This window comes from Anser brachyrhynchus, assembly GCF_964034855.1.
Source record: "Anser brachyrhynchus genome assembly, chromosome: 11".
Classification (NCBI taxonomy): domain Eukaryota; kingdom Metazoa; phylum Chordata; class Aves; order Anseriformes; family Anatidae; genus Anser; species Anser brachyrhynchus.
In genome coordinates, this window is record NC_137706.1 from 14,299,699 (window position 1) to 14,323,566 (window position 23,868).

The window sequence follows — 23,868 nt, forward strand, 5'->3', positions numbered from 1 at the left end:
AGGAAAGCAGCAGCTGCATAAGCAGCTCAAACAAAGCACATAAAAACCGTGCTATTTTTATTAGCAAGCATCAGCATTCAGATCCTCAAAGATCTGAAGTGGAAGTTCAGCAACAGGCTTATTTTTGGAGCATTACTTCATTTCAACCGAGGAGATTAACACTTTAAACATTAACTCTTGCATCTACTCTGATGTGCTGTAGTACATCGGATACCAACGACAAGAAAGCAGTCTACAATTTGTTCCCATCAGGGGACAGCCTGAGAACTGCCACCTGCATTACAACAGGTGACAGGTCGATTTCTTCCCCTTTGCAGACCAATCCAGAGGTATTTAAAGGATGATTTACAAATCAAGCCTTGCTTGAGCCTCATCCTTTATTAAGGATATAAGTGTGCAGGAGGCAAGGAAAATTATTCTCCATAAGGATGATGCTTGTGCCATGGCTCTGCAGGACTAGACACACATACACTTGACAGTAGAAGAATTAGGAACAGCCAAAAAATCTCTAGCCCAGGAAGGCAAACACTGGCCAAATTTATTTTTGTGAGGCAAAAGAGTCAATGCTGCATTTCTTCAGGAATAAGAGGCAGCAAACTTTTTGTACCAATTTGAAAGACACAAAAAGTAGAGCACCAGTGGATAGGCCTGAGTGCTTGAGGGTACCAGTAGCTGAACTGGTATGCAAGAGGTTTCTAGCAAGCAGCAGATATTAGAATAAAAAAGGGGTTGATTACACTACTCCACTTGGTGAGCAGAAGTACAGAGCTGGACACTGGTTAAGGAAGGGAAACAGATGAGAATTCCTTCTGATCCAGTCAAAAACTCTTTTGTTTACCAGTGTTTGATAGATATGTAGAAAGCTCCCAGCAGTTCAGAGAACTGTAAAAAGCAGTACTGACATCTGCAAGTACAAGGTACCTGGCACACAGCCATCTCGGGCAGTTTTACTATCCAAAGCTCTTAAATTATTCATCCACCGTCACTTGGCTTACTGAATGACGCTCTGTTTACAACTTATCGAGTAAGTCCATAGGTAAGGATGATGCAACGAAGGGGAAATACAATACAAGTGTTTTCCAGCTATTTTTAATAGCTGCACAGAGAGAATAATTTTTGCTTATTTCTTTCTACCTGGCACCCTGTTTGTGGTACCTTCACTCCTTCCTCTCTTGAGCATACGGGCACTGAACGCACCACATCTGAAAGACAGTTTCCATCTGCGCAGAAGAATCAGTGGGAGATCTTACAACAAACCCAGCACCGATCTAACAGAAGGGATTGCTGGGCTACTTATTTTGCTTTCATGGTAGAATTTGTAAAGAGCTGCTTAATCAGCTTTCCTAACACTCTGAATAATTAGCAAGCAATCAAAGCCTTACAAGATTTTTCAGTGGAGTATAGCACAAGATGTTTCCACATAGCTCTTCCTAATTAGTACTACAAACCATTTCATGCATAATTGCAGGAATTTAAATATATTTGTTCCCCATTAGTCTCCAGGTGACTTTGATGCATAAAGACAGGGCTTCTTTGATATTTCAATATTTGCATTTAAAAAAGTCTGCGATAACCTCAACAGAATAGCAGAGTCTCAAACATTATTTTTACAACTGAGTTCTCCTTCCAGTAAGCCCTTTCAATCACCAACAGCATTGTATCCCCCTCTGCTTGAGCAGAGCTATACAGGTTAGCAAGACTGAACGACTACTTGACGTATTTTATTCTAATTTGTTTGTTTCCCGGGGTGGTACAAGCCTTTCCCGCAACATTCTGCCCAAGAACCAGGTGTTGGAAATCACAGCTACAGTATTCAGAGGAGCTGGCAAGCGTGAGCTCCGAGTTGATCCAGAGAAAAACAAACAACGCGAGGGTGCACACAATGAACACAACGCTAGGGCTCTGCAAGAAGCTCTTCACGCCTGTAACTAATACACAACAGATGTACTACAATGTTTAGACATGTTCTGCATTTTCACTCCTTTGGGAATGCTTTGTTCTTCAACTGCGTGGAAGTCCGAAACATGGCTCTAATATGGTATTGCTTAGGAGCTCGTGCCATGGGAACGGTGCTGGAATAGCAGTAACACAGACTCCGAAATACTCTACAACAAGCATATCCATCTAAATTTCTAAGGATTACCCTGTTATTAATACATCTTCAAGACCGGCAATCAGCACAGCTTAATGCTTGCTCTTTCAGTGACTAGGGACACGTCCATCCAGAGTGCCAGCTCTTAAATGACAAGTGTCTAAAATGGACTAAGGAGGTTCTATCAACTTGACATTTTCTAGGGAAGCAACTGCTTTGCAGTTATGGTACTAGAAATAATATTCACCTTCAATGCTCAGCTTCAGACATACGTTACTACTAAACTGAGAGTGCATCAGGGAATACCCTTTGGGCTCCAATTTAAAACAGATAACACTTTGTTCTCTCTACGAGTTTACAAACCCTATGGTCTAAGATCATAACACTTTATGTAACCAAGGTACCCAACAGCACTGCTAAAAGACTCACCTTCCCTGAAATAACTATCTTTAAGTCAGTGTGACTTCAGCAATCCAAAAGGAAGGTCCATCTGGCAGCACTTAGCACTTACTAAATAATTGATGCATTTAGGGCTTTTAAAAAGGACTTGCAAGTTTTCAGGGTGATTGCGGTGTCAAAGCCCTTGGCCCTCTACAGCTTCATGAAGTTGTAGTAAATGCTTCATATTATTGGTGAAGGTAAGGGCAACTGCACTGGTTCTGGAGGTCCTAGATCAGGAAGCTGAAGATCAATCTGCTCAGATATACAGTTGATATAATCTCAAATTGAGGGTGAATTCAACAGGATTTTCTTAGAGCTGTCCAGTATGTTGTTACTTTATTAAACTAGTTATGATGATGTGCTTTATCCAGTAATAGATTTCATTAGCCTTCAGTCAATTTAAGGCACTTCAGATAGAAGTAGGCACTTTACAACTGAGAGCCATCCCCATTTTCATTACAAGCACATGGCCACACTGAAAATATTTCCTTCCTGCGAGCCCTGATAGATTTCTTCTCTACTAGAGAGCAGAGCACATGAACAGGAACAAGTGCTGATTGCATCCATCCCTCAGCCGTTTCCGCAGACAGCAGGCTGTACACTGCAGTACCTGCATACAGATTCTATACAGAGGGACACAGACATGTTTTTCCATATATTTGTGGAAAGCCCCACACAACAAGGGTCGGTCTTAACCCAGCTACCTGGAACACTAACAGTAATGAAGTGCTGCACTTAGGACATTTATTTCTTCGAGAGAATACCCTGCCATTCATTAGTATCCATAATTAAGAAATACACTAGGCAGAAGGATGCCTAAGCGCAGCTCTGCTCCCCACAACACAGGACAACATGGAAAAAGCTCCTACTTACTCTTTGGTCAGAAGCGGGCAGGATTTGAGAAGGAAGCGGGACAAAGCAGAGTCCTGGTAAATGAGTTCAGGAGGGGCAGTTGGGCTTTTTAAATTCAAGCAGCGAACAATAACATAGAGAACAGCAGCGACTGCAGCAAGCTTCACCCCATCAAACACTGCTGGCAGCTCAGGGGTTTCCAGCATCACACTCATGTTGAACCTGGAGATAAAGAGCAATATTAAAGCCTTCTACAATATACTGCTGGATACGAATATCACTTGCCATGTTGAAGACAAAACTGTGCTAACCACCTTAATTTGTCAGTTAAATCCTAGTATATCAGTTCAGTCTAGCAACTCTGAAGATGAAAGGAAACTTATTTTGTACTGCTCTAAACACCCTGACCACCAAAAGGAACGGAAACTGGATGACCTGTTGGAAAGGAGATTTACTCCTAATCAGTGCTGGACTAGGACTGTAACAGTATCTCAGGTGTCAAAGCCTGCAGACTGCAGCCAGTCAATGCTTTCGGGATCTTGGCCAAGACTACCTAGCTCAAATAGAAGCTGAGTGAAAAGCCAGGCTATAAAGGGATATTGGCTGCTTGGGATAGATGCTTCTTCCCAGATGTACAAGCCAGGCTTGAAAAGGAGAACTTGAAAGAACTACTGCGGTAGGTCCTTAGCTATACTGGTATTAACTCCCGCATGTGTTTAAGGTGGTCACTGTATATATATCACTGAGTTCAGCATTTAATTCACTGTTCTTCCACAGTTAAAGGAGGACTAGATTAAGATCTAGCCCTTCAAGGGCTTCAGAGTAAAGGAAGCGGGAAACGGGTGGGAGGGAGAATTAAAAAGAAATGCAATATAACAATATCCTTCCAGTTTGAAATCAAATTCTTGAACTGAGCCAGCTGCTTTTGAACATATGGTTCAAATAACTGGATGCAGTTATTACAGAGATATTTCATCTGTATTGAAGGGACGCTTTTTTTTCCCCTTGGACCCTCCTCTGCCACATGGGTAATGCAAGTAAGATAGCAACTGACAAGTAAAGTCTTACCAGTGTCACTTTTTCTTCAAACAAGGAATAATAGCCAGTCCTCTGTTGAATTTTCACTGTCTGGATCCACGTGCTAGCCGAGCTATCCTGCAAAGGGAGGGAAAACAAATCGATTGTTACTGATAAAGCTGCATCTCTTGGCTGCAAGGGAAGAACACAAATTTATACAGCGGTCCCATCACAGACTTTGCAATTGATTTGTGTGTTCGGTCATAGCCACTTCAACTCTGACCCATCTGCATTGCAAACCTCTTGCCTGCGGAGTTTCCAGACTAGCTCAGTTGCCTACAGCATACTAATTCCTCTGCAGCATGAGGATATCTTCACGAGGAGAGACAACAGCAATGAAAAATAAAGCGACTCAGAGGGTTATGAACTTGCAGAAGACCACGCAGTCACTATCTCTGCACAGATGGTGATGGTGGCACCCTCCTTAGTTCCAACAGCTGCCCAAATCTCTGCACCTTTAGAAGACTAGAGGAAACACAGCACCGTTCCTCTCAGCCTTTTGTAGTACCTACACAATTACTGAAGTGCAAAGCCAGGCAGAAAGAAGTTTCCTGCTACTTTCAGGCAGGCTTAGCAAGGCAGCCTCCTGCAGACAAGTTTACAAACAGCCTCTGTCTGTTCCCACACTTGCTTTTTGAGGAGTTAGAACATATCACGCATGCCACACTTCAACAAGAAGGTGAGAGCCACCGGGAGGCTGAGACACAGCCACCTAATTAACACTGCTGCACATGCACAAGGCTCGCTGCAGAAATTTGATAATACCAATAAAAGAGTGCTGCCAGCCTGTGACTGCAGAGCAGAAGCGGTATGTACAGTTAGAACTGGATTCCTTACAGACACAATAAACCGATATGGCATCGGAACCTCCAAGATAAAGCTCCAGAACTGTCTGCTCCTCCTGACTTGGAAAACATGCCAACAGGACAGGCCGTACTGAAGCCTTACTCTGCTTCCTATCAGGATGACAAAAATCTCAGGAGTACTCGCTGTACTCAATGCAGCTACACCAAAAGCCCTCGTAAGAAAACAAGGCTGACATCAGCTATTGATCAGCAGCACGCCGGAGAGCCACAAGTTTCTGCCACCACAGCCATCTGTGCTGCAAGAGAACAGAGGGTGAGGACTGCAAAGACATTGAATGTCGGACAGTTCTGAAGCTTTGGTTTTTCAGTCCCAAGCTTCATAGGAGAGGGGAGAAAAGAGTAGGTTATTAAAAAACACTTTCCTTCTAATCAGGAGATCATGCGAGTCCAAGTATAATGTTCTGCTGGCTTTTTCTCTTCGCTGTTTTATTCAGAAAAGTAACAGAGACACCAAGACAAACTTAACCTAAGACCTTCCTGCCACATGGATCTCAGGCCAGTTTGCTGTTTACAGCTTTCAATCATTAGTGAAGTTGTTAAAAATAAAACTGGGCACAATTAGTCATTAGCGTTTTGTACTAGTGACTCAGTGTAACTCACCCAACTAGCCTGCACCTCCCCGAGTCTCCTCTCCCAGACTTCAGATTACAGACACACCACCTTAAGGTACTGCTGGGTTCAGTTTTTGCCTGTCGTTACCTTCTAAAAGCATACCAGCTTGGAGTTGCTTAGAGGAAAACCAGCTGGTTGGTAGGCAGGGCTATCCTCGTCACTTACACACAAATATTCTTCCCCTTCAGAGTCTAAAGCCACATTCACCGAACATGTTCTAAGCAGATGCAGACACCTCAGACACGTGCTAAACGGTGATGTGTTTGCCAGGATCTTTACCCACAGGCTCAGATCAGTGTGTACGAGCAACACGGAGACAGATGGCTGGCTGCGCAGATCGATTTCTGCAATGAAACTAGTCTGAGAAGCCCAGGCTGGTAAGCTCGGTGCCCCTGAGCCCACCCGCAGCACTTAGGGCACTTCCTTGAGGTTTTGGTATTGCCAAAGACCTACCTAGGCCTGCCTCAGCCACAGCAGATGTGCAGAAACTGAGCCAGAGTACTCAGGCTCTAAAAATTTAAAGGTTTAGCTTACTGAAATGGATTTGAGAGCTCTGCCTCTAATCACACAGGACAAATGTCTATTTACGAGCAGGGATGAGGTCACCTTGCTTCGGTTTTGGTAAACCCTTTTTGCACTGACCCAATGAACTTGCGGGTTTACAAAAAAGTACAGATAACTACAGCGTTGAGCCAGTCAAATTTTAATCCCGAATCTCCTCTAAATGGGTCAGCACTAATACAAGCAAACAGACATTTGCCCTTTTCTGTATACACAACATGGGATTCGTTTTTAGCAAGCTAGCCAAAATTAGCGAGGGACAATAAGTGCATTGCTGGAAGCAATCAAGCCTGCCTTCTCAACCATCACGGGGTTTGAGAGCCACAAGGAGGAACACCAGGAAGCTGAAGCCCTCAGGGCCAAGGATGTTATTTTTTGATGAACCTGAAGTATACAATTCCTTTTTTTTATTTATTTATAAGTCACTTAAAGGCATGACATCCCTAATGAACTACAGCTCTTTAATCAGTATACTTAAGTCCTGTTTGTGACTTAGGACTAACTTTAAAAATCCATCATTGGAAAACAAGTGCTAGATTTGTGAAGTCTTCATCTGCTCTTTCATCACAGAATAAAAAGTTTTAAACCAAGCAGGAAATAATTATTTTAGCACTACTGTTAACAGAGCGCATCTCACTTGTACCAGTGTAAGGAGGGAAAAAAACCAGCAACATCTCGCTTTCCAGATAGAAAAGGAAGTACCAAGAAGCTACAGCAAATTCCTTACGTATGCCTTCAAAGATGCTGGGCTTTGGGAAAGCCACCACCCAGATATTTACTTGCATACTCAGTGAAGTCATGCCTGACAACGCACTGGACTTGCACACGTTTCTGTTCCAACTTCCCTGGGGAGAGGAGACTCCTGCAGGGACAGAGGTCGCTTCACTCCCATGACTCAAGGAGGCCCAAACAGGATTTGGTAGCCACCGAGCTCTGCAGCTCCTCCACCCGTGCCAAAGCTGCACCCAGCCCTGCGTGCAGGAGAGCCACAGGCACGAAGGGACGCCGCTCCCAGAGGGGCCTGCCCTCAGGGCCTTCCTACGAGGAACTGGAAGCCTGGCACCCGTTTTACCAAAGCATTAGAAATACCTTGGGCTGAAGGGAAGACGCAGCTGGGTGGAAGCGTCCACAGACCAAACAAGGGGCCAGCTCGTTACTTACTCTACGAGTAAGTTATTTTATACTCTGTTTCATTTACAGAAGGATCTTGGAGGAATCCAGTTTCCAGGAAGGACAGCTGATACAAAACCCTCCCAGATACCCTCTAACCATCTGCGTTCGAGCTTGCTAGCGCTTACGGAGCTCAGCTGACAGAAGAACACTGAAGCATGTCTGGCAAAGATGGAAAGCATTAAAAAAAAACTTTGCTTTTTTTTTTTTAGAGCTTCTATCAAAAATCACAATGCCCTTTCTTCCCCACTACGATTCAAAGAGCCAAAGAGGCTCTCTCTAAATGGATTAAGCAGGCAGACCTCATTAACTAACTTATCGGGCATTTCTTGGACTAGTTTAATTTGGTTTTGGTGCTTGCACAAGGAAGAAAATTCTGAAAGCAAGTCTACTAGCCAAGGGAAGCAAACACTCTCCTTTACAGAGTTGTGCCTGGAAAGATTCATATCAGAAGTAAGGTTTATTGTTCCCTCCCCCCCCACGCCCCGAAGGGAGAAGGAAGGCTACTTCACTGAAGTTCTTTAGGAAATGTTTCCAGGAAATCAATAAGTCAAAGCCACACCTCTCCCACACGATACACCGCACAACTAGAGGTTACAGGCCTGCTGATATCACGTAGGATATTTAGGCCTGCATTAGGGAGAAGGGAACTTCGCTATGGAAAGGGTGGGAACTCAGGGCACTACAAGGGAAAAAGCCAAGCTTTACGTCAGAGGATTACTTGAAACTCACTCCAGGAAGCATACAGAAGCGTCAGTGTGCTGTGCTTTCAGCCAGATGTTTAAATGCAGAGGGAGATGTTTAGAGACCATCCAGATGAAAACGTACATAGGGAAAGAGCTTGAAGTGCTGTTTCTTGACAAGAACAACTGCGGGATTAAGGTTTTGTAAAGCACTGGAGGACAGCCTGAGGTCACAGCAGCTACCCCAGTACAGGAATCTGAAAGGGGAACAATGAAAGAGCTTCAAGCATTACTGCACAGCCCAGTATCCTGTCTTCTACTGAGCACTTTTTATATAAAAGGTGCTCATTTTTTCAGCAAAAAGCATTAAGCCTAGATTGCTACTTTCAGCTCTCCAAAGAATTACACAAATACAAATATTTTAGGGCCACACCAGTACTAACCCCATCATTTTAGGGGCACAAAGCAAGGCATGACACCGCAGAACCTCCTGGCATCTGCGGGGGTGGCTTAGAAGACAACACATCAGAACCACTGAGATCATCATGATGTGCTCCTCAGTACTTCTGGCCATTTACAGGAGCCAACTGAGCTTCAGACCTAGAAGCACAGAGGGACTAATTAAGCATTAGCTGAGCACTTGGAGCACTTTAAGCACTTAGGTTTTCAGGAGATGTGACCAAGAGGGAGAAAGTCACCAGACCATCAGGAGTCTGGCAAAGCCCACTGCGGATTTGTCATCAGACAAGTTTTTATCTCCAAACAAATGGGGCACGCTGACATGTCCCATCGCCGGGATGCTTACTAGAACATTATTTATACAGCACACAGGTCCTCAGTGCAAATCCCTCTGCCTTGTGCCAAAGCCAGCTCCCAGGCCAGGATTTGGCTGGCTGGTGAGTGTACAAAGCAGCAGGTACTGTTTACACCCTGTTCCAACAAGAATTTGTTGGCTGCTGTCTTCACGGGAATTTGACCTTTTCACCAGATACAATATTTGGCTCATGCGCTAAATCTAGAGGTACTGTGAGGCTACAGGGACAAAGTTCATAGCATGAAGCACCATCAGTGCGGCCAGAAAGACAGCTACCTTTAACTGGAGCTTTTATTTTTCTTTGACTCTGAAAAATCCAGCACCTGCAGAGCAGAAGCCAAGCCCCTCGGAAGGCTGGGTGTACGTGCCTAAGCAGCTCGCTTGAGAAAGCGCTTGAAAATAATTCTACAGCCCACAGGGCCAAAGGCTCCAGAGCTCCTTCACTTCCCCAAGACAACTAATTTACAGTCAAATGAGCCTTCAATTTCACTTCCTTCCGATTGCCAGGAACTGCTTTTGTTTCTTCAGCTGATCAGAAGAGTTCTGCTGCACGACAGGCAGCTTCTGCATCTTACCTCAGAGGAAAGGTGGCACATATTGGAGGCTGCACAGCAAACTAGCTGGATCCTGTTTGTCATAGATGAATCGAAAAAACTTTATTGGCTTTTATTACACACACCTGATATACAAGATTAAACTCAGACAAGACCATTAATGCTCTGATGACTCCATAGAAATCAATTAATTGCATCTTATCTTAAGAGAAAGGCTTATGTTATTAAACAAACATAATTCATTGCTTACTGCAGAGACTTAGGACTTTGTCACACCCTAACTACTGCTTCGTCGAGCAGCAGGGGTTCAGCTCTTCGTAGAAGTGGTTAAGCTTACTTTTAGGTACTGTAGGAAGGGAAAAATACTGGCTAACACCCTTCTGTGGTCTCACAGCATTAGCAGGTGGCACTTACCTACCACATCGCCCGGAGTCAGTGGGCAGCCTTAAGTTCAAGAGAAGAAGTTGAATGATGTTGCAGAGAACCTGATGATCCCCACTCAGCGAGAGGAATACTACCAACATCAAGCCACAAACAGTTACATGAGCTGCTATGAACTGCATTAGACTGAAAAGCCCCAGAGGAGTCAGCTCTGTTCCTTCACTGCGGTTTGAAACACAGCATCACGCTGTCAAAGCCTCGTTTGTCCTCAGACTCGTTCCCTCTGTCCCCGCACTGTCAGAGCTCGAAGAGCAGCCTGAAGTCCACGCACATCCCAGCTGTTTCTCGCCCAGCTGCAGGGAGCACAGCTGCACAAGCAGAGCCTGTTCCACGCCACTTTAGCTGCGCAGCAGGGAACACCATCCATCAGCAAAGCACGAGTCAAGCCAGCCAACAGTGCTCGATCTGGTCTAATCCCGAAGCAGTCAGAAAACACCTCTACCTGAACAGAAACAAAGCTGAGCTGCCACTGCGCTCTGAAGTCCTCAGGCAGCCTGCCTGTTTCTCCCCCAGCTGAGCAGCTCTGCTCCACGGCAGCACAGAAGATTTGCAGAGTCATTCACGCTGAGGCTGCCCACAACAGACAGAAGGCTGATTCGCATCATTGCATTCAAAAATTAAACAACAAAGCTTCAGGGGAAAAGAACCGGATACAAGGAGGCAGGACCTGACCAACACATACTTACCCCTACTGAAAAATAACGCAGCTTTTATCAGGATGTTGATTAAAGCAAGCAGGTTTTGGAGCATTAGAGCAGTCACCAGCAACTCACGCCCTGGAGAGCTCGACTGCCCTCCGTCCTGCTGAGCAGGAATGGGAATTTAGGGAGATTACAACCACACTTCTTAGGGATTTCTCTCTACCTCTTACCAGGACATTGGCTTTGTGCATCTGCTCCTTCTGGTACGAACCTTCCACATTCACATATGCCCGGCCCACACTGTACAGAACAGGGTGTTCCAGTTAAGGGACAGCCAGATTTGAATGCCCTCAGTGTAATCTTTCTGGAATCTGCATCCTGATGCAAAAGCATCTTTGGAAGATGTAAATAAGTTTAGAAGCTAGGAGAGAAACAGGGTGAATGGGTGAGCAGCAAAACCCTCACTAGCAGCCAGCCACTTGCCCCGGCTGGCCCTTTCTGCAGGGAGCCCACATCACACCAAGCACTCGGTGCCCTGAAAGCACAATTTTATACCAAGTATCTGAGCAACAAGTACAACAGGAGTTTCAGAAGGGTTTGGTGTTTGCCGGAGCTCAGTCCATACTGACGAAGTTGCTATTGCTGTTTATTCTTGTCAGACTGAATCTATGACAACAAGAAACTCAAATATTTCTCAACAGTAAAAACAGGTCTCCAGAGCTAGGCAGCTGCACTTCCTGGTGAGTCTAGAGATACGGATGAAGACATCTGCATGTTGTAAAGCGCGACGCTTCTTCCACTGCCCTTACCTCTAACAGAGCACAGGCAAAGATGTTTTCAAGCAGGTGGTTTGTACAAAACTGCTCTGTAGAGCAATTTTGATTATTGCTGCCCAATGTTGGATGAGCAAAGCTGGCAGCCAGACAATTATTTTTTTTATTATCAAGTCAACTGATAGAGCTGGAGAAGAGACAAGCCTCAGGGCACACAAGGCTTCCTAGAGCTGAAAGAGGCTGTGATGTCTGCCTGGCTAGGTTAGCAGCGTTACCAGACGACAGGTATGTTGGGCAGGCAGGACCGTCTTCTCCATAAGGTCAGACTGCCCTTGCACATTGAAAGGAAGTAAACTGCTTGGTAACGAAGTCAATCGAGTCTTAAATTTAGTGTCTGAAAAGTCAGACGAGTTTCATCAGTTTGTTCTTTGAACTGCCTATAAGCTTAATCTTCAAGAGCCATTTAGGATGAGGAAGTGCAAATATTTGTAGGGAAGTTCATTTGCCATATATAGAAACAGTTGATCTATAGCACACATCACAAATAGCTGCTCAGAGCTGTACTCTAACACACCACGAAACGAGATCTTCCAGAGAAGCTCAGCAAATATAAATGCAGACTCCAACACGCTACCAGATCTTTGAAGATTCATGCTTTTGCTGGGAAGTCCATACCACCAGTTCAGAGCACTGGGAGCCATTCCTAGCAAGCAGGAAAGCCAGCTTGCTTTTCCAATGGTAGGGTAGACAGCTGAGCACTTGGCCGTTTCTAATCCACTAATGGCAGCATTAGTCTAGACATGTTGCAAACAAGGACCAGAGAGGTGAAGTGTATCATTAAATATTAAATTGCTAACTCACAACACAATCACAAGAAGGCACGAGAAGCCAGAACTTCCAATAATGCCAGCTATGCTATGGATCTGGTTCGTACCTGCCAATTTTATCTGGTTTTAATGCAGCTCCCTTCTGCACCCAACTCATCACCATACACAGTGGCTTGTGTGGTGTTTGACGTGCTTCCCAAAGCCTGAACAAATAAGATCTGCTGGGTCTAGGTAGTGTCAGCACCATTCAGCTGGGACACTAAAGACCTCAGCATGCAACCCCCTACTACAGACTTTGGTAAATCCTGTTGTTTGTTAACTTAATCCAAGTTCCAGCACTGCCAGGGCTGGCAGCACAAAGAGGTAGGAGAGAGCAAGAAAGATGAGTAAAAGGACAAGGTGAATCCAGCAGCACCAACGTTTCCATTATTGGGTGAGGTCAGACTACAGAATGATTGAATCATTGCTCTAAAGCCACCATTTTCTACGATGCATCAAAAGACATCTATAAATGCAGTTGAAACTTTGTGTTTGGACAACCTCTCCATGTGCCTGTCAAAGAGAAACGTTGTTGTTTTGCCATCTTTCCTTCTCTACACCACAGCCCAAAACAGTGACCATTTCACTGTGTTAATCTCTGGGTTTTCACATGACAAGTTTAATAATGCAGCTTTATGAAACACTGAAAGCTTAAGCTGCTATTTATTCACTGAAGGGAAAACATAGCTTTTACAAGAGGAGTAGAACAAACCGGTTTTTAGTTTAACTTCTTCAGAAACGGTTTTGCAAGATGGAAAGTGTTATCCCCAACCTCCATGGCTCTCTGGAGCTCAGAGAGGGAAGAGATTCCACCCCTAGAAAAGACAGAATCTGGCAGAATCCGAGGTCAGCCTCGTGCCCTATTCAGCTAATTCACTCAAGAACACTGAGGACCTGCCAATGCAAAAGCTGAAAAATGACTGTTTTTAAGAGTAAGACAGGAGAACAGGAGAACCCAAATGTTACCTCTCAGTTCTTTAACATCCTTCTTGTTCTTGCTCTAAGGAAGGCTGTATGCCCACTGATCCAAGAAGAGACAATTTACTCAAGCTGCTCCTGTGACACGAGACAGGAACAAGCATCTCAGAAAAGAGAAGTAGGTAACCCAGCAAGGGGACCAATGGAACAAAGGCAATGTCAGTAACAAAACTCCCCACTCAGGCGCAGGAAATAAACATTATGGAAGGTGTGAAACCGAGATATTAAGAACGCAAACAGCCCAACGCTGCGTTCTAGGAACACGGTATCAGCGAGGACTAGAACATGCCAACCCAAGCAGTACTACGGACACGGCTCAATGTGATAACCATTGATAAATGAGGCACGTAAACCACCGTGAACCCACTGTGCCAGCGAGCTGATTAATAACCCACAAACATTTATTACATTAGGAGGCACTGATGATGTGGAAGCGAGCAACAACCTGCAAGGGGCAGAGAGGAATCTTTGGAACTCACCACGGCAGGGACAAGCGTAAAGCAAGGGCGAGAGGGAGCTGATGGATGGTTTTGGAAGAGACTCACCTGAGAGCGCAATGACGGGATGCAAGCCTTCCAAGGAGATCCTTCCAATGACAGCGTGATCCTTCCGAGGAGGGGATGGGATCCTTCCAAGGACAGCTGTAGGAGTAAAGCCACCGGTAACAGACCCCTTAGAAACTTACTGTATGGGGTGAGGGCTGTCCCCAGGCGCAGCGTACCGGCTATACACGTACCATACCTGCTATAGGGCCACCTGCCCGCCCCGTAGCCGCACAAGCCACCCGGGACGCCCCTAAATTTGTGAGAAGAACCCGGCAGAGCCCCCAGGACGCCGAGCAGGCTGCGCAGCGAGCACCAGCAGGAGGAAACGGCCGCTTATTACAAACCGCAGCGCCGCGAAGCCTCCACCCCCCAGGCCTGGCGGACCTTTAAACCCCTCCCGGGACCGAAACCGGGATGCCCCCGGCCGGAGCAGACTCCCCGGACCCCGTCACGGTGCCGGGATCCCGCTCCGGCCCCACCACCACCCCCTCACCTGCGGGCCCCACAGCCTCCGCCACCGCTCCCGCCCGTCTGCGGCCGCCCCGCCGCCCGCGGCCCCTCAGCAGCCGCCCTCGTCCTCCCATTGGCAGCGCCGCCCCGCCGCTCGCGCGCCCATTGGTGAAGGAGGAGGGTAGGGGGCGGGAGCTGGAGCGGCTCGGTTGCCATTGGGTGGTTGAGGAGCGGGGGGGCGGGGACCTGCGGGTTTATTGGTGCGGAGGGCGGTCAGTCCGGCCGTGATTGGCGTCCGGGGGAGGGGCGGGGTTGAGGGGGGCTGTGGGGAGCCGCCGCCATGACAGAGCGGGGCCGGGCTGGGGGTGGCCGCGGGGCGAGGCGGCAGCTGGGGCTGGGGCGTTTTGCTCGCCGCCGGCCGTTCCCTGCCGCCGGGGCCCGAACCCCGGTTTTGGGGAGGGTAGCCCAGGGAGCCGGGGCACGCCCGGCCGTCCGTGGCCCCAGGGCTGGGCTCTGCTGAGGGAGCAGAGCAGCTCCAGTGGGGTGTGAGGTGGTGGTGTGCAATAAAGGTTGTTCCTTCGTGAAGTGCTGGCGGCGTAGGGCTGCCTGGCGATTAAAAATGGGCGCTTAGGGTTCATCATGTAATCATTGGGGTTGGAAAAGCCCTCCAAGGTCATCTGGTCCAACCATCCCCCTGCCACCACTGTCGCTAAGCCATGTCCTCAAGCACCACATCCAACCTTTCCCTGAACACCCCCAGGGACGGTGACGCCACCACCTCCCTGGCCAACCCGTCCCAGTGCCTGACCGCTCTTTCTGAGAAGAAATGTCTCCTCATTTCCAACCTGAACCACCCCGGCGCAACTTGAGGCCATTCCCTCTAGTCCCATTGCTACTTACCTGTGAGAAGAGCCCAACCCCAGCTCCCCACACCTTCCTTTCAGGTGGTTACAGCGAGAATGATGTGCTCCATTTTGGACTTCCAAAATGGTGGCTGCGGCTCCACCAGGACAGTGCATGGCCAGGGGCCCACCTTGGCGTGACCAACGTGACCCTGAGGGGCGAGGAGGGCTCCTGGCTGCTCAGAGACACCGGGGAGCCATCTGGCTGCCTCCCGCAGGACGGGTGGCATGGCTCGCTGACAGCAAAATCCTCCCATCCAAAAACAGCCTGCGGGTCTAGGCACAGAAAGAAAACACATAATAACGAAAGAAATGTCTGCAATGCGATGTTTATCAACTTGCTCCTCTCAGAGTGTCCCAAAAGGGCAACATGTTACAGTCCTAGTAGCATCAGCTGTTCCTAGCTATGTTTTTTGGTCACTTTATGTAACTGGGTGGAAAAATCCCTTCCCTGATTTCAGTCATCTCGTCTCCTCTGTTTACCGGCAGTTGGAGCTTCCTACGTCGAGAAAGCTTTCAGGGCGCAAGTCACATTTTCCAGAGAGTTGTGTATCTGGAGAGATGAGTAACTGCCGTGCACTGAGTCACCGCGAAGGAGGGAGCTCGGGGAAGGGCAGCACGGGGACTGCTGAGCCGAAAAAGGTGGAAGAGGTACAGCAGCAGCGCCTCAGTGCCTCTTCTCCTCGCTATAGGAGCGATCCCGCACCTTGCGGTCAAGCAGGAGCCGAACTCCTCATCTTCAGCCTTTAACAAACCTTGTAAAAATGCCCAGGGTGCGTGGTGGTTATTAAACACGGCGTTAACGTGGCTGGGCTGAGGTCTGCTGAGCTATGCCTACGATCAAGCCGCAAGACAGGCTGATTAGATAAACTTCTGGTATCAGCCTCTTAACCAAGTATTTGAAGAATGTGTTTGGGTTTGATTACACGCAATTGCAGTCCGATTGATTCCAGTTATACCTTGTCTGCTCACCGTGGGCCCAGGCGAACTGCAGGAAAATAAGCAGTGGAGCAGTGCTGAGCCTCCAGGCAAGGCTTTTACCGTAGCGCCTTGAGGCTGTTGGGGATTTCTCTGACCTGGCTATTAGCAGGGAGCTTTCTTCAGCACACCGCCACAAAGCACAGCAAAGCAAACTCTTATCTGCCCGCTTGCTGGGAAGGAGAAGTAAAACATATGGCAGCCTTTTATACAGGGGTGCTCAGACCTGTCAGTGAGGAGCGAGATCTGAGAACTGGGGGAGAAAAAAACATTGAATAAGTGGCAGCACAAATTCTGTGGCAGGGGGAGCCGAACTGCTGAGCTGTCTGGTTATGGCAAGGAGAAGGGATGGGGTGGAAAAGGTGCTGCATCTGCAGGCGGGGAAGGAGGAACCTGGTGCAGGTCAGCTGGAGAACATCGGGGGGGGGGCAGCTCTACCTCCTGGTGCAGGAGTTGAGGTGGCGGGGAGGAAGCAGGCGTGTTTGTGAGTGCAAGCCCGGCTGCAGGCTATTAAAACAGCCTCTGGGTTGCGGCTTGCGAAGGAAGCTGCCCTCCCTCTGCGCGTGTGGGGAGCTGCTGCTGCTGCAGCCGAAGCCCCGCGATGCTCAGCACGGTGCGGCTGGCTGCTGTGGGAGCAGTGGTGTGCGCAGGATGTGGCCCGCAGCCAGGAGGCTGTATCACTCGCAGCGCACAGCTCACGCTGGGGAAATGCCATCCGAGCAGGAGCCTAAACCGTCCCGTAACGGCAGGGTGCTGGGAAGAGCCGAGCTCCGTTTCCAGCCTGCCTGCCTCATAGGGAGCCATTTGGCAGCTCCAGCCCAGCAGGTCCTCGTGTGATGTTCCTGCCCTGCAGTGGGATGAGGGTGTCCAGCAACAGCCAAATGCTTCGGAGACAGGAGGATTCCTCTGATTAGTGAGGGTACTGCAAAGGAAGCCAGATGTATGTGCTGGGAACTGTAGGCCCAGGAAGAACAGAGCTTTGCCTAGTGCATTGGGCAGGCACTTAGCTCTGTACACCAAGGCCAAGGAAAAACACTGTAATTTTACCTCTAAAAACCCAGCAATTGGGAAGACAGCAGGCAGAGAGAACTTGGTGCAGTGCAAGGCCAGGCTGAGACATGCCGTGCAACGCCTTGGTGACAGTGACATTTTATTCTTCGCATCCCTCTCTCTTTTGCTCGCTGCTGCTGTAAGGAACCGACTCTTTTTCTGCTTCATTTCCGTTGGCCCAGCTTTTCTCCTGGTCAGCAAACTCACCGTGCACCGGTCCACTGAAGGACACCCAGGGACTTTGCACCTCTTAGGAAACCTTTTTGCTGGAGGAAACATCGGGGTGTTGATCTCCGCCAGTGCAGCAGGAGCAAGAGAGAAAACATCTCTTATGACAGGGTTTGATTGCCAGCTGAAAGTAAGCAAAGTGCCTGTCAGGGACATGTGAGCACAGAAAAGCTTTACAGATGGAAATAAAGGCAATGATTTTTCCTCTCTGCCTTCCCTGCAGCGCCTGCGAGGTACAGGCTCGCCGGCTGCAGCACTCAGCTGTTTGAGAGCCTGCTGGATCTGGATGCACAGTGCTCTTTGGACTCTTATGTGTTTTCTGAAAATGGTGTCTAAAAGCGTAATGGGCACTTTGCAGATCTCTAAATAGACTGGCCTTCTGTCCTGAGGAGCTGACAACGTAAAGAGACAAATGCCAGGGATGGGAGAAGGGCTGCATCACACAAGCCAGCCGTGGAGGTGGCACGTGGCCCACCTGCTCAGTATTTTTCCATCACATTCTCATTCGGTTGCTCATTGCCAACTTCCAGCTCTGTCGCCCTCCTCAAAAGCTTCTGCTCTGGGTTTATTTAGCATGCTATTTATTTCCTAATTATAGAACTTGGTGACTAACCTCTGCCTTACCAGGTTACTGCTGTCCACCCTTTCGTCCCCTGCAGACCAGAGGTCCCTGGTCCCTTCCTGTGGCTGAAGGCATGTCTTCTGCTGCCCAGCGCTAGCGACTTTCTGACTCTTTTTTTTTCTGTTTTTCTGCCAAACCAGGAGGGCTCTGCCTGCTATCACAGGGACTCATCATTTCAGAGCAGATAGGCTGCTGCGTTCCCAAATTCTTTAGGCCGAAAGAGAAATGCCACTGAGCTGAGCGCTTTACCAGGCTGTGCTCAGCCGGCTCTGTCCACAGATTCCTGACAGCCAGCTCACTGCTTTTACCCCGTGTCAGCCACAGCTGCTGGCTGGGGGAAGAGGCTTTGGGAACCGAACTCCTGGGTGCTGTGTGCTGGGGGAGGACGGGGTCTGCCTCCTGCTCCTGGGTGCTCCGTGGCACTCAGACACTGCCTGCTTCCCCAAGCCTGGCAGGGGAAGGATCCTTCAGTATCTCCCTCAGCTGGATCCGTGCCACAACACTCCCGAATTTTCCAGGGAGCCTGGCGAGGTGAAATCCTCATCTCCTGCACCAAAAGCTGCCAGGCTGAGCAGACCTGTTCCCAACAGGAGCCACCTACGATAGCGCTTTTTGTTTGCTGGGAGCCATTTCTGCCCCTTTGTCCCAAATTTTGGTGAATTGAGACACAGCTGCAGGCACAAAGAGGAGTGTCGGTGTGCAGGGGAGGCAGCGCGTGAGCAGTGGGTATCGGGCAGGCAGATCAAGCTGGGAAGGGAGCTGTCGAGCAGGAGGGAACAAATGAACGCAGCACAGCCAGGGAGACGTATGAGCTGCTCCTGGAGCATTCCCAAGATGTCACACCGAATAAAGGAAGCTGTTTGTCTTCTGCTTAATTCCGAGTGGTCTGCCTGACATTTGCCATTATGCCGTGTTCCTGAGGTTGGAGTTTGGAAAGGCTATGATTATCCAGCCTCAGGAAGCCAGCCAGGGAGACTGCTAAAGCCACACTTTTTTTTTTTTTTTTCAGTGCCTGCTTGTGAAATACTTCCCCTGGAGAAGTTGCGATAGAAGTAGTGGTGAATGAGTTTGCAATCCTGCAAACTGGAGGAGCTCGGTGAACCGAACGGTGGGATTATCGGTCCCCTACAAAAACCTGAACTTTAGTACTGCTTGAGGGGTGGGCGAGAGCCTCTTCCTAGAGAGCAGTATTTATGGAAATGAAGCGAGCGGAGGTGGAAGCACTGCCTCGTGCCAAAATAGTGGGGATGGGGCTGGGCTGGGAGGTGGGGAGTGCAGACTGCGTGTGGAGGAGGGTGGGGACGAAGAGTGAGGTTGCAGTTGTGATTCGGGGGAAAGGGTGGTGGTGTTGGGGTGCAAAGAGCCAGAGCTTTGTTTCGTGGAGGTGCAGAAAGGAAGGGGGTGTGAGGGCCACACAGCCCCTCTGGAAACCTTGCCTGTACCACCGCCGAGTTAAATTAAAGCAAGGGCTGGAGGAAATAAACAGCGCTGCTGCCACCGTAATGATTCCTTCACGGGCTGGCACCACCTCTGCCCCGCCTGGGCTCCCCCTCGCAAAGCCTTTCAGCCCTGGCATCTGCTTTACCACACAGTGGCTCAGCACGGAGCAGCTCCAGCTTTAAGATCCCGATCCACGAAATTCCCCTGAGATCCACCCTCTGTGTAACTGCTGGTCGTGCCACGAGGGCGTTGTGCTGGCGGCACACAGGGCTGGATGTGTCGGGGCACACCGGAGGACGCCTGGCTGAATGCATGCTGGTGCTGGAGGTCCTCCTTGGGACCAGTGAAGAGCTGCGGCCCCAGCGGAGGCTAGAGGGTGCTGTGCTGCAGGGAATGGGTGGCCTCCTCCCTCCCCGCTCAGCATCCTTCCTAAGGCAGGTATAATTCTTTGAGGTGAGATGGAGAACAAGGTGCCGGCTGCAGTCACCAACAGCCCCAAAGGCTTTTTCAGCCTAAAACACCAGCCCCGTCTAGCTTACTGTTTATCCCCCAGAAGATAATGCTGTGTGGCTTTCCTCGGGACAGGGCTTTGTGGTTTCAGGGCCGTGGGATGCAGCAAGGGGAATTCTTGCTGCGCCGTGCTCCAGGGATGTGGCCTGCGGGCAGCTGCTGTTTGCATTTTGGGGCTGCCGACTGCTGGTCCCGTTTGTTGCCGTGCAGATGGGGCAGCGCAGGAGGGTTAGGCTGGGAGATGGGAAAGCGGAAAAGGACGTTGGAGAACAGATAAAGTATTAAAAAGGATGAATGGAAAAGCAAAAAGGAGGGGATAGAGACAGGAGCGGGGGAAAGGAGTGAGAAAACGGGGAGCAAATTAGAAGATGAAGCTGAGAATGGAAAAAAAAAAAAGAAAAAAAAAAGAATAGAAGAAGAAGAAAGAAAACAGGATGTGGAAACAGCGCAGAGGATTGCATCCACTCCTGTGTCCACTGAAGGGCTGCGGACGTGCTTGGCAATGAGACGGGAGATTTCTTCGGGAGAAAACCGAAGGAGCTCTCCCCCTGCACACCCGGGACTCTCAGCAGCTGAGGCTGGGAGCCCTCGGCTGGTGGGGCAGGAGCGGCTCCTGCTCGCCCAGCCGAGGTGGGGCTGATCTTGGAGCCCAGCAAAGCGCAGAGCGGATGAGAGGCGAGGGCGGCACGTTCGCCGGGGCCGTGTTTGCGCGGCGCCTGGCAGGCAGCTGCAAGACCGGGCAGAACCGTGACACGCTCCCAGCCAAGCTGCTCCCCGCATCCACGGCTGCTCCCTGCAAAAAGCCTGCTGGCTAACCGCAGGCAGCCCGGCGAACGCACCTCCTGCGTGGGGCTGCACGTGCTCCTCAAAGCACGGCCCCGCCGCCCCCACGCTGGGGCTGTGGGGTCACTGTCCTCATGGCTGCTCCGTCCGTCCGCCCGCAGCAGGCGAGGCAGCGCGCAGGCACAGCCAGACGTGCAGGCGGAGGTGTCCTCGCACGGCCGGCTCTTGCAGAAGATAATCTATGGGAAAGGAGACGCGGATATGACAAAGGAGAAGGGAGACCGCAAAGGAACCCCATCTCGCAGCAACCCTAAAGGGATCGCACCCACCGCAGGGTCACGGGCAGGTCCTGGGGTTCCTGCTGGGGACTGAGCCCTGGATCCGAGGCCGCTCCACTCCTCCTGCAGCCGCCGGGAGCACGCGGGGTGCATGGGATGTGCGGGCAGCATCGAGTGGCTCGCGGGGCACGATGGCAGGGCGGCAGGAGGGGACCGTACAGCGAAAATGCCTGGAGGGGGGTTGATGGCAGAAGGCAAACTGGTTAACACCTCGGGCAGAAACACGCTGAAACGTTTCTCAGGATGTTATGACACCTCTTGTCACTGCGGCGTGGGGAGCAAGGGACGGTTCAGTGGGGACAGAAGCTGGCAGGGACAGGCAGCCTGTTAACAACGGGTTCTTTTTTCAGTTGTTTCCCACCTCCTCCGTTCTCCCAGAGCAGTCCAGGTCTGAGATCACTCTGGTGCCTGCAGGGGCCGAGGTAGAGGCATGGGACACACGGGGAGCAGCTGTGCAGGTGCTGGAGCACTGCCCGGTGTCACAGCTGCCACCACCACGGGTGTCACCGCTCCCCGAGCCCCGGTAAAGGCTCTGGCAGAGGCTGGACGAGGTCAGTGGTGCGGTGGCAGTTCCCACAGAGAAGGAGGGATGATTGCAGAGGGTGCGTGGGGCATGACTAACAGGCTGGGTGTCTTAAAAATATATTAGTGTAAAGCTCTGGGCAGGAAGAGAGAAACGCCTTCCTGTGCCTGGGAGACTTTACGAGGGTCTGGTACTAAGCTGAGCTCTAGGAAATGTTCTTCGGAGGAGCTTTTTGAAGCAGCCAGGGGATGGGTGTGCACTCCGGCCTCTCAGGACACTCTTGTTCCTGCTGAGGAGGCTGTCAGTGCTCAAAAACTTGTGTTAGCTACTCAAAACTGTACGGAGGTGCCTGGTGGGCTGTGCCTCGGGTGCGTGCTGACCCCGGGGATGGCTGTGGGTATCCGCTGCAGAGGGTCTGGACACCTGGACCAAGCAGCAGCCCGGGTCAGCGCTCACACGTGGCTTTCCTGGAGGACACACGTCTGGCCCGGAGTTTGTTTTCGTTTCCCTTTGAAAAGAGGAGGAGCTGTGGGAGAGGAGGAATGGAGCGGCCGAGCCGGCTCTGCTGGACGCAGACCTCGGTGCCAAGCTCCCGCTGCGCTTTCTGCCGCGGCCCCAGAGGCTGCAGCCCACGAGGCCGGGCCTCTGGAGCTCCCCACCGGCACAGAGGTCCTCCAGGAGCCCTGGCACGGGGACACGGGTGGCTCCTGGTGGCCTCCGAGGGCTGCTTTGGGCTGCAGGCCCCGCGTTTGGGGCGTGAGGCAGGGATCTGTGCCCTCCTGCTGCCACGGCCGTGGATGCGGCTGCTGAAACACAGCCCCAAAAGCCCCACACGTGCCCCTCCTCAGGAAGGAACAAAGCCCGGAGCTGTGGCAAATCTCACCCTGCCCGGCTCTGGGGGGGATCAGAGCGAGTGGGAGGCACGGGCAGGGGGCGAGGCGGAGCCCCCACCTCCTAATTATGCTCCGAGATAGGAGATCAAAGGCAGCTTCATGAAGGAACGAGGCCCAGGCCCGGGCAGAGCCTCTGCCCGCACGGCTGGGCGGGCGGCAGGGAGCGGGGAGCGTGCCCCGATGAGCACAGCGCTGCTCAACCAGCCGGTAGGGCAGGTTGGGGCTCCCTGCGCACGATGGGGCTCATTATTGCCGGTACATATTCATACGGCATTAGCGCTCTGAGGCCCGGGGTGCTGGGTCAGGTTGGAAGCCGAGTCCCCCAGGAAGGGAGGAAGGCCCTGAGGAGGCGTGCGCTGGGAGCACGTGCACCAAACCGACGGCTTTGAGCAAGGAGAGGGCCTGGGCCAGCAGGCGGGGCTGTCCCTGGCCACAAAAACCTCGGTTATCACGGGAACGGGGACGATAAGCTTATCAGGCACACAATTTAGAGTTTCACGTCAAGGCAGGCGCTCGGCGGGAGCTGCAAGGGAAGAGCAACTAGGCACGGCTTATCTGCCTCCGGCATCTGCTCCGCGCTGGGGCCTGCTGGGGTCACTCGCGCCGCTGGTCGATGCGCGGTTTCGATCGCGCGTTGCGGCACAGCGCCATCGGTTCTGGCACGGCCCGGGTGCCCCTGCCCCTCGGGCACAGAGCGGGCACGCAGGGCTGGGATGTGCCTTTGGGATGGGGCAAATAATCGAGCCCTGTCCTCGCCCCCAGCCCCTCCAGCCCTCGGTTTCCCGTCTGGAGATGAAGGAACACCTTTTCTGTCGGAGACACAGCATGCCTAAATCCTCGAGGACTGCCAAGCACTCGAATTCGGAGAAGGGGTTATATAAAGGTGCTTATTTTAAGCACTTTACACGGACACACCGGCTCTAATCTGGATCTAATCTTGTTTATCGAGGTTAGAGCAGAGTTAAACTGGCTGGGATCTCATCTGAGCTCTGACACGATCAGCAGTGGGAGCTGAGCAAAACTGAGGGTGGGGGTGCTGCCCTTTGCCTCCTTCCTTTTAATTCACGAGGTTTTTCATACCCCACAGGGAACTTGTGAAGAGCTCTCCATGCCCCGAGGATATTCAGTGTCTAGGTTTCTTCAGATAGTCCTGAAATTCCTGGTACCTAAGCGTTAGCATCACTG

The 23,868-nt window shown here is 50.5% G+C and overlaps 1 protein-coding gene across 4 annotated transcripts in view; it reads right to left on the reverse strand.

The window, feature by feature from the left end:
- The window catches only part of ABHD2 (abhydrolase domain containing 2, acylglycerol lipase), a 40,070-nt gene extending 25,455 nt beyond the window's left edge, over window positions 1-14,615 (reverse strand). The window contains exons 1-4 of one of the 4 annotated variants that reach the window (XM_080607637.1): window positions 14,460-14,615; window positions 13,967-14,062; window positions 4,454-4,540; window positions 3,407-3,607 (exon numbers count right to left, since the gene is read on the reverse strand). In XM_080607637.1, coding sequence (XP_080463763.1) covers window positions 3,407-3,600 — 194 coding nt within the window. In that variant the 5' untranslated portion in view covers window positions 3,601-3,607; window positions 4,454-4,540; window positions 13,967-14,062; window positions 14,460-14,615. Of the gene's footprint in view, window positions 1-3,406; window positions 3,608-4,453; window positions 4,541-8,403; window positions 8,785-13,409; window positions 13,581-13,966; window positions 14,063-14,162; window positions 14,357-14,459 lie in introns of those variants that run through there. The other 3 variants (XM_080607638.1, XM_080607640.1, XM_080607639.1) reach the window with 3 other exon arrangements.
- Between the last annotated feature and the right edge of the window lie 9,253 nt (window positions 14,616-23,868).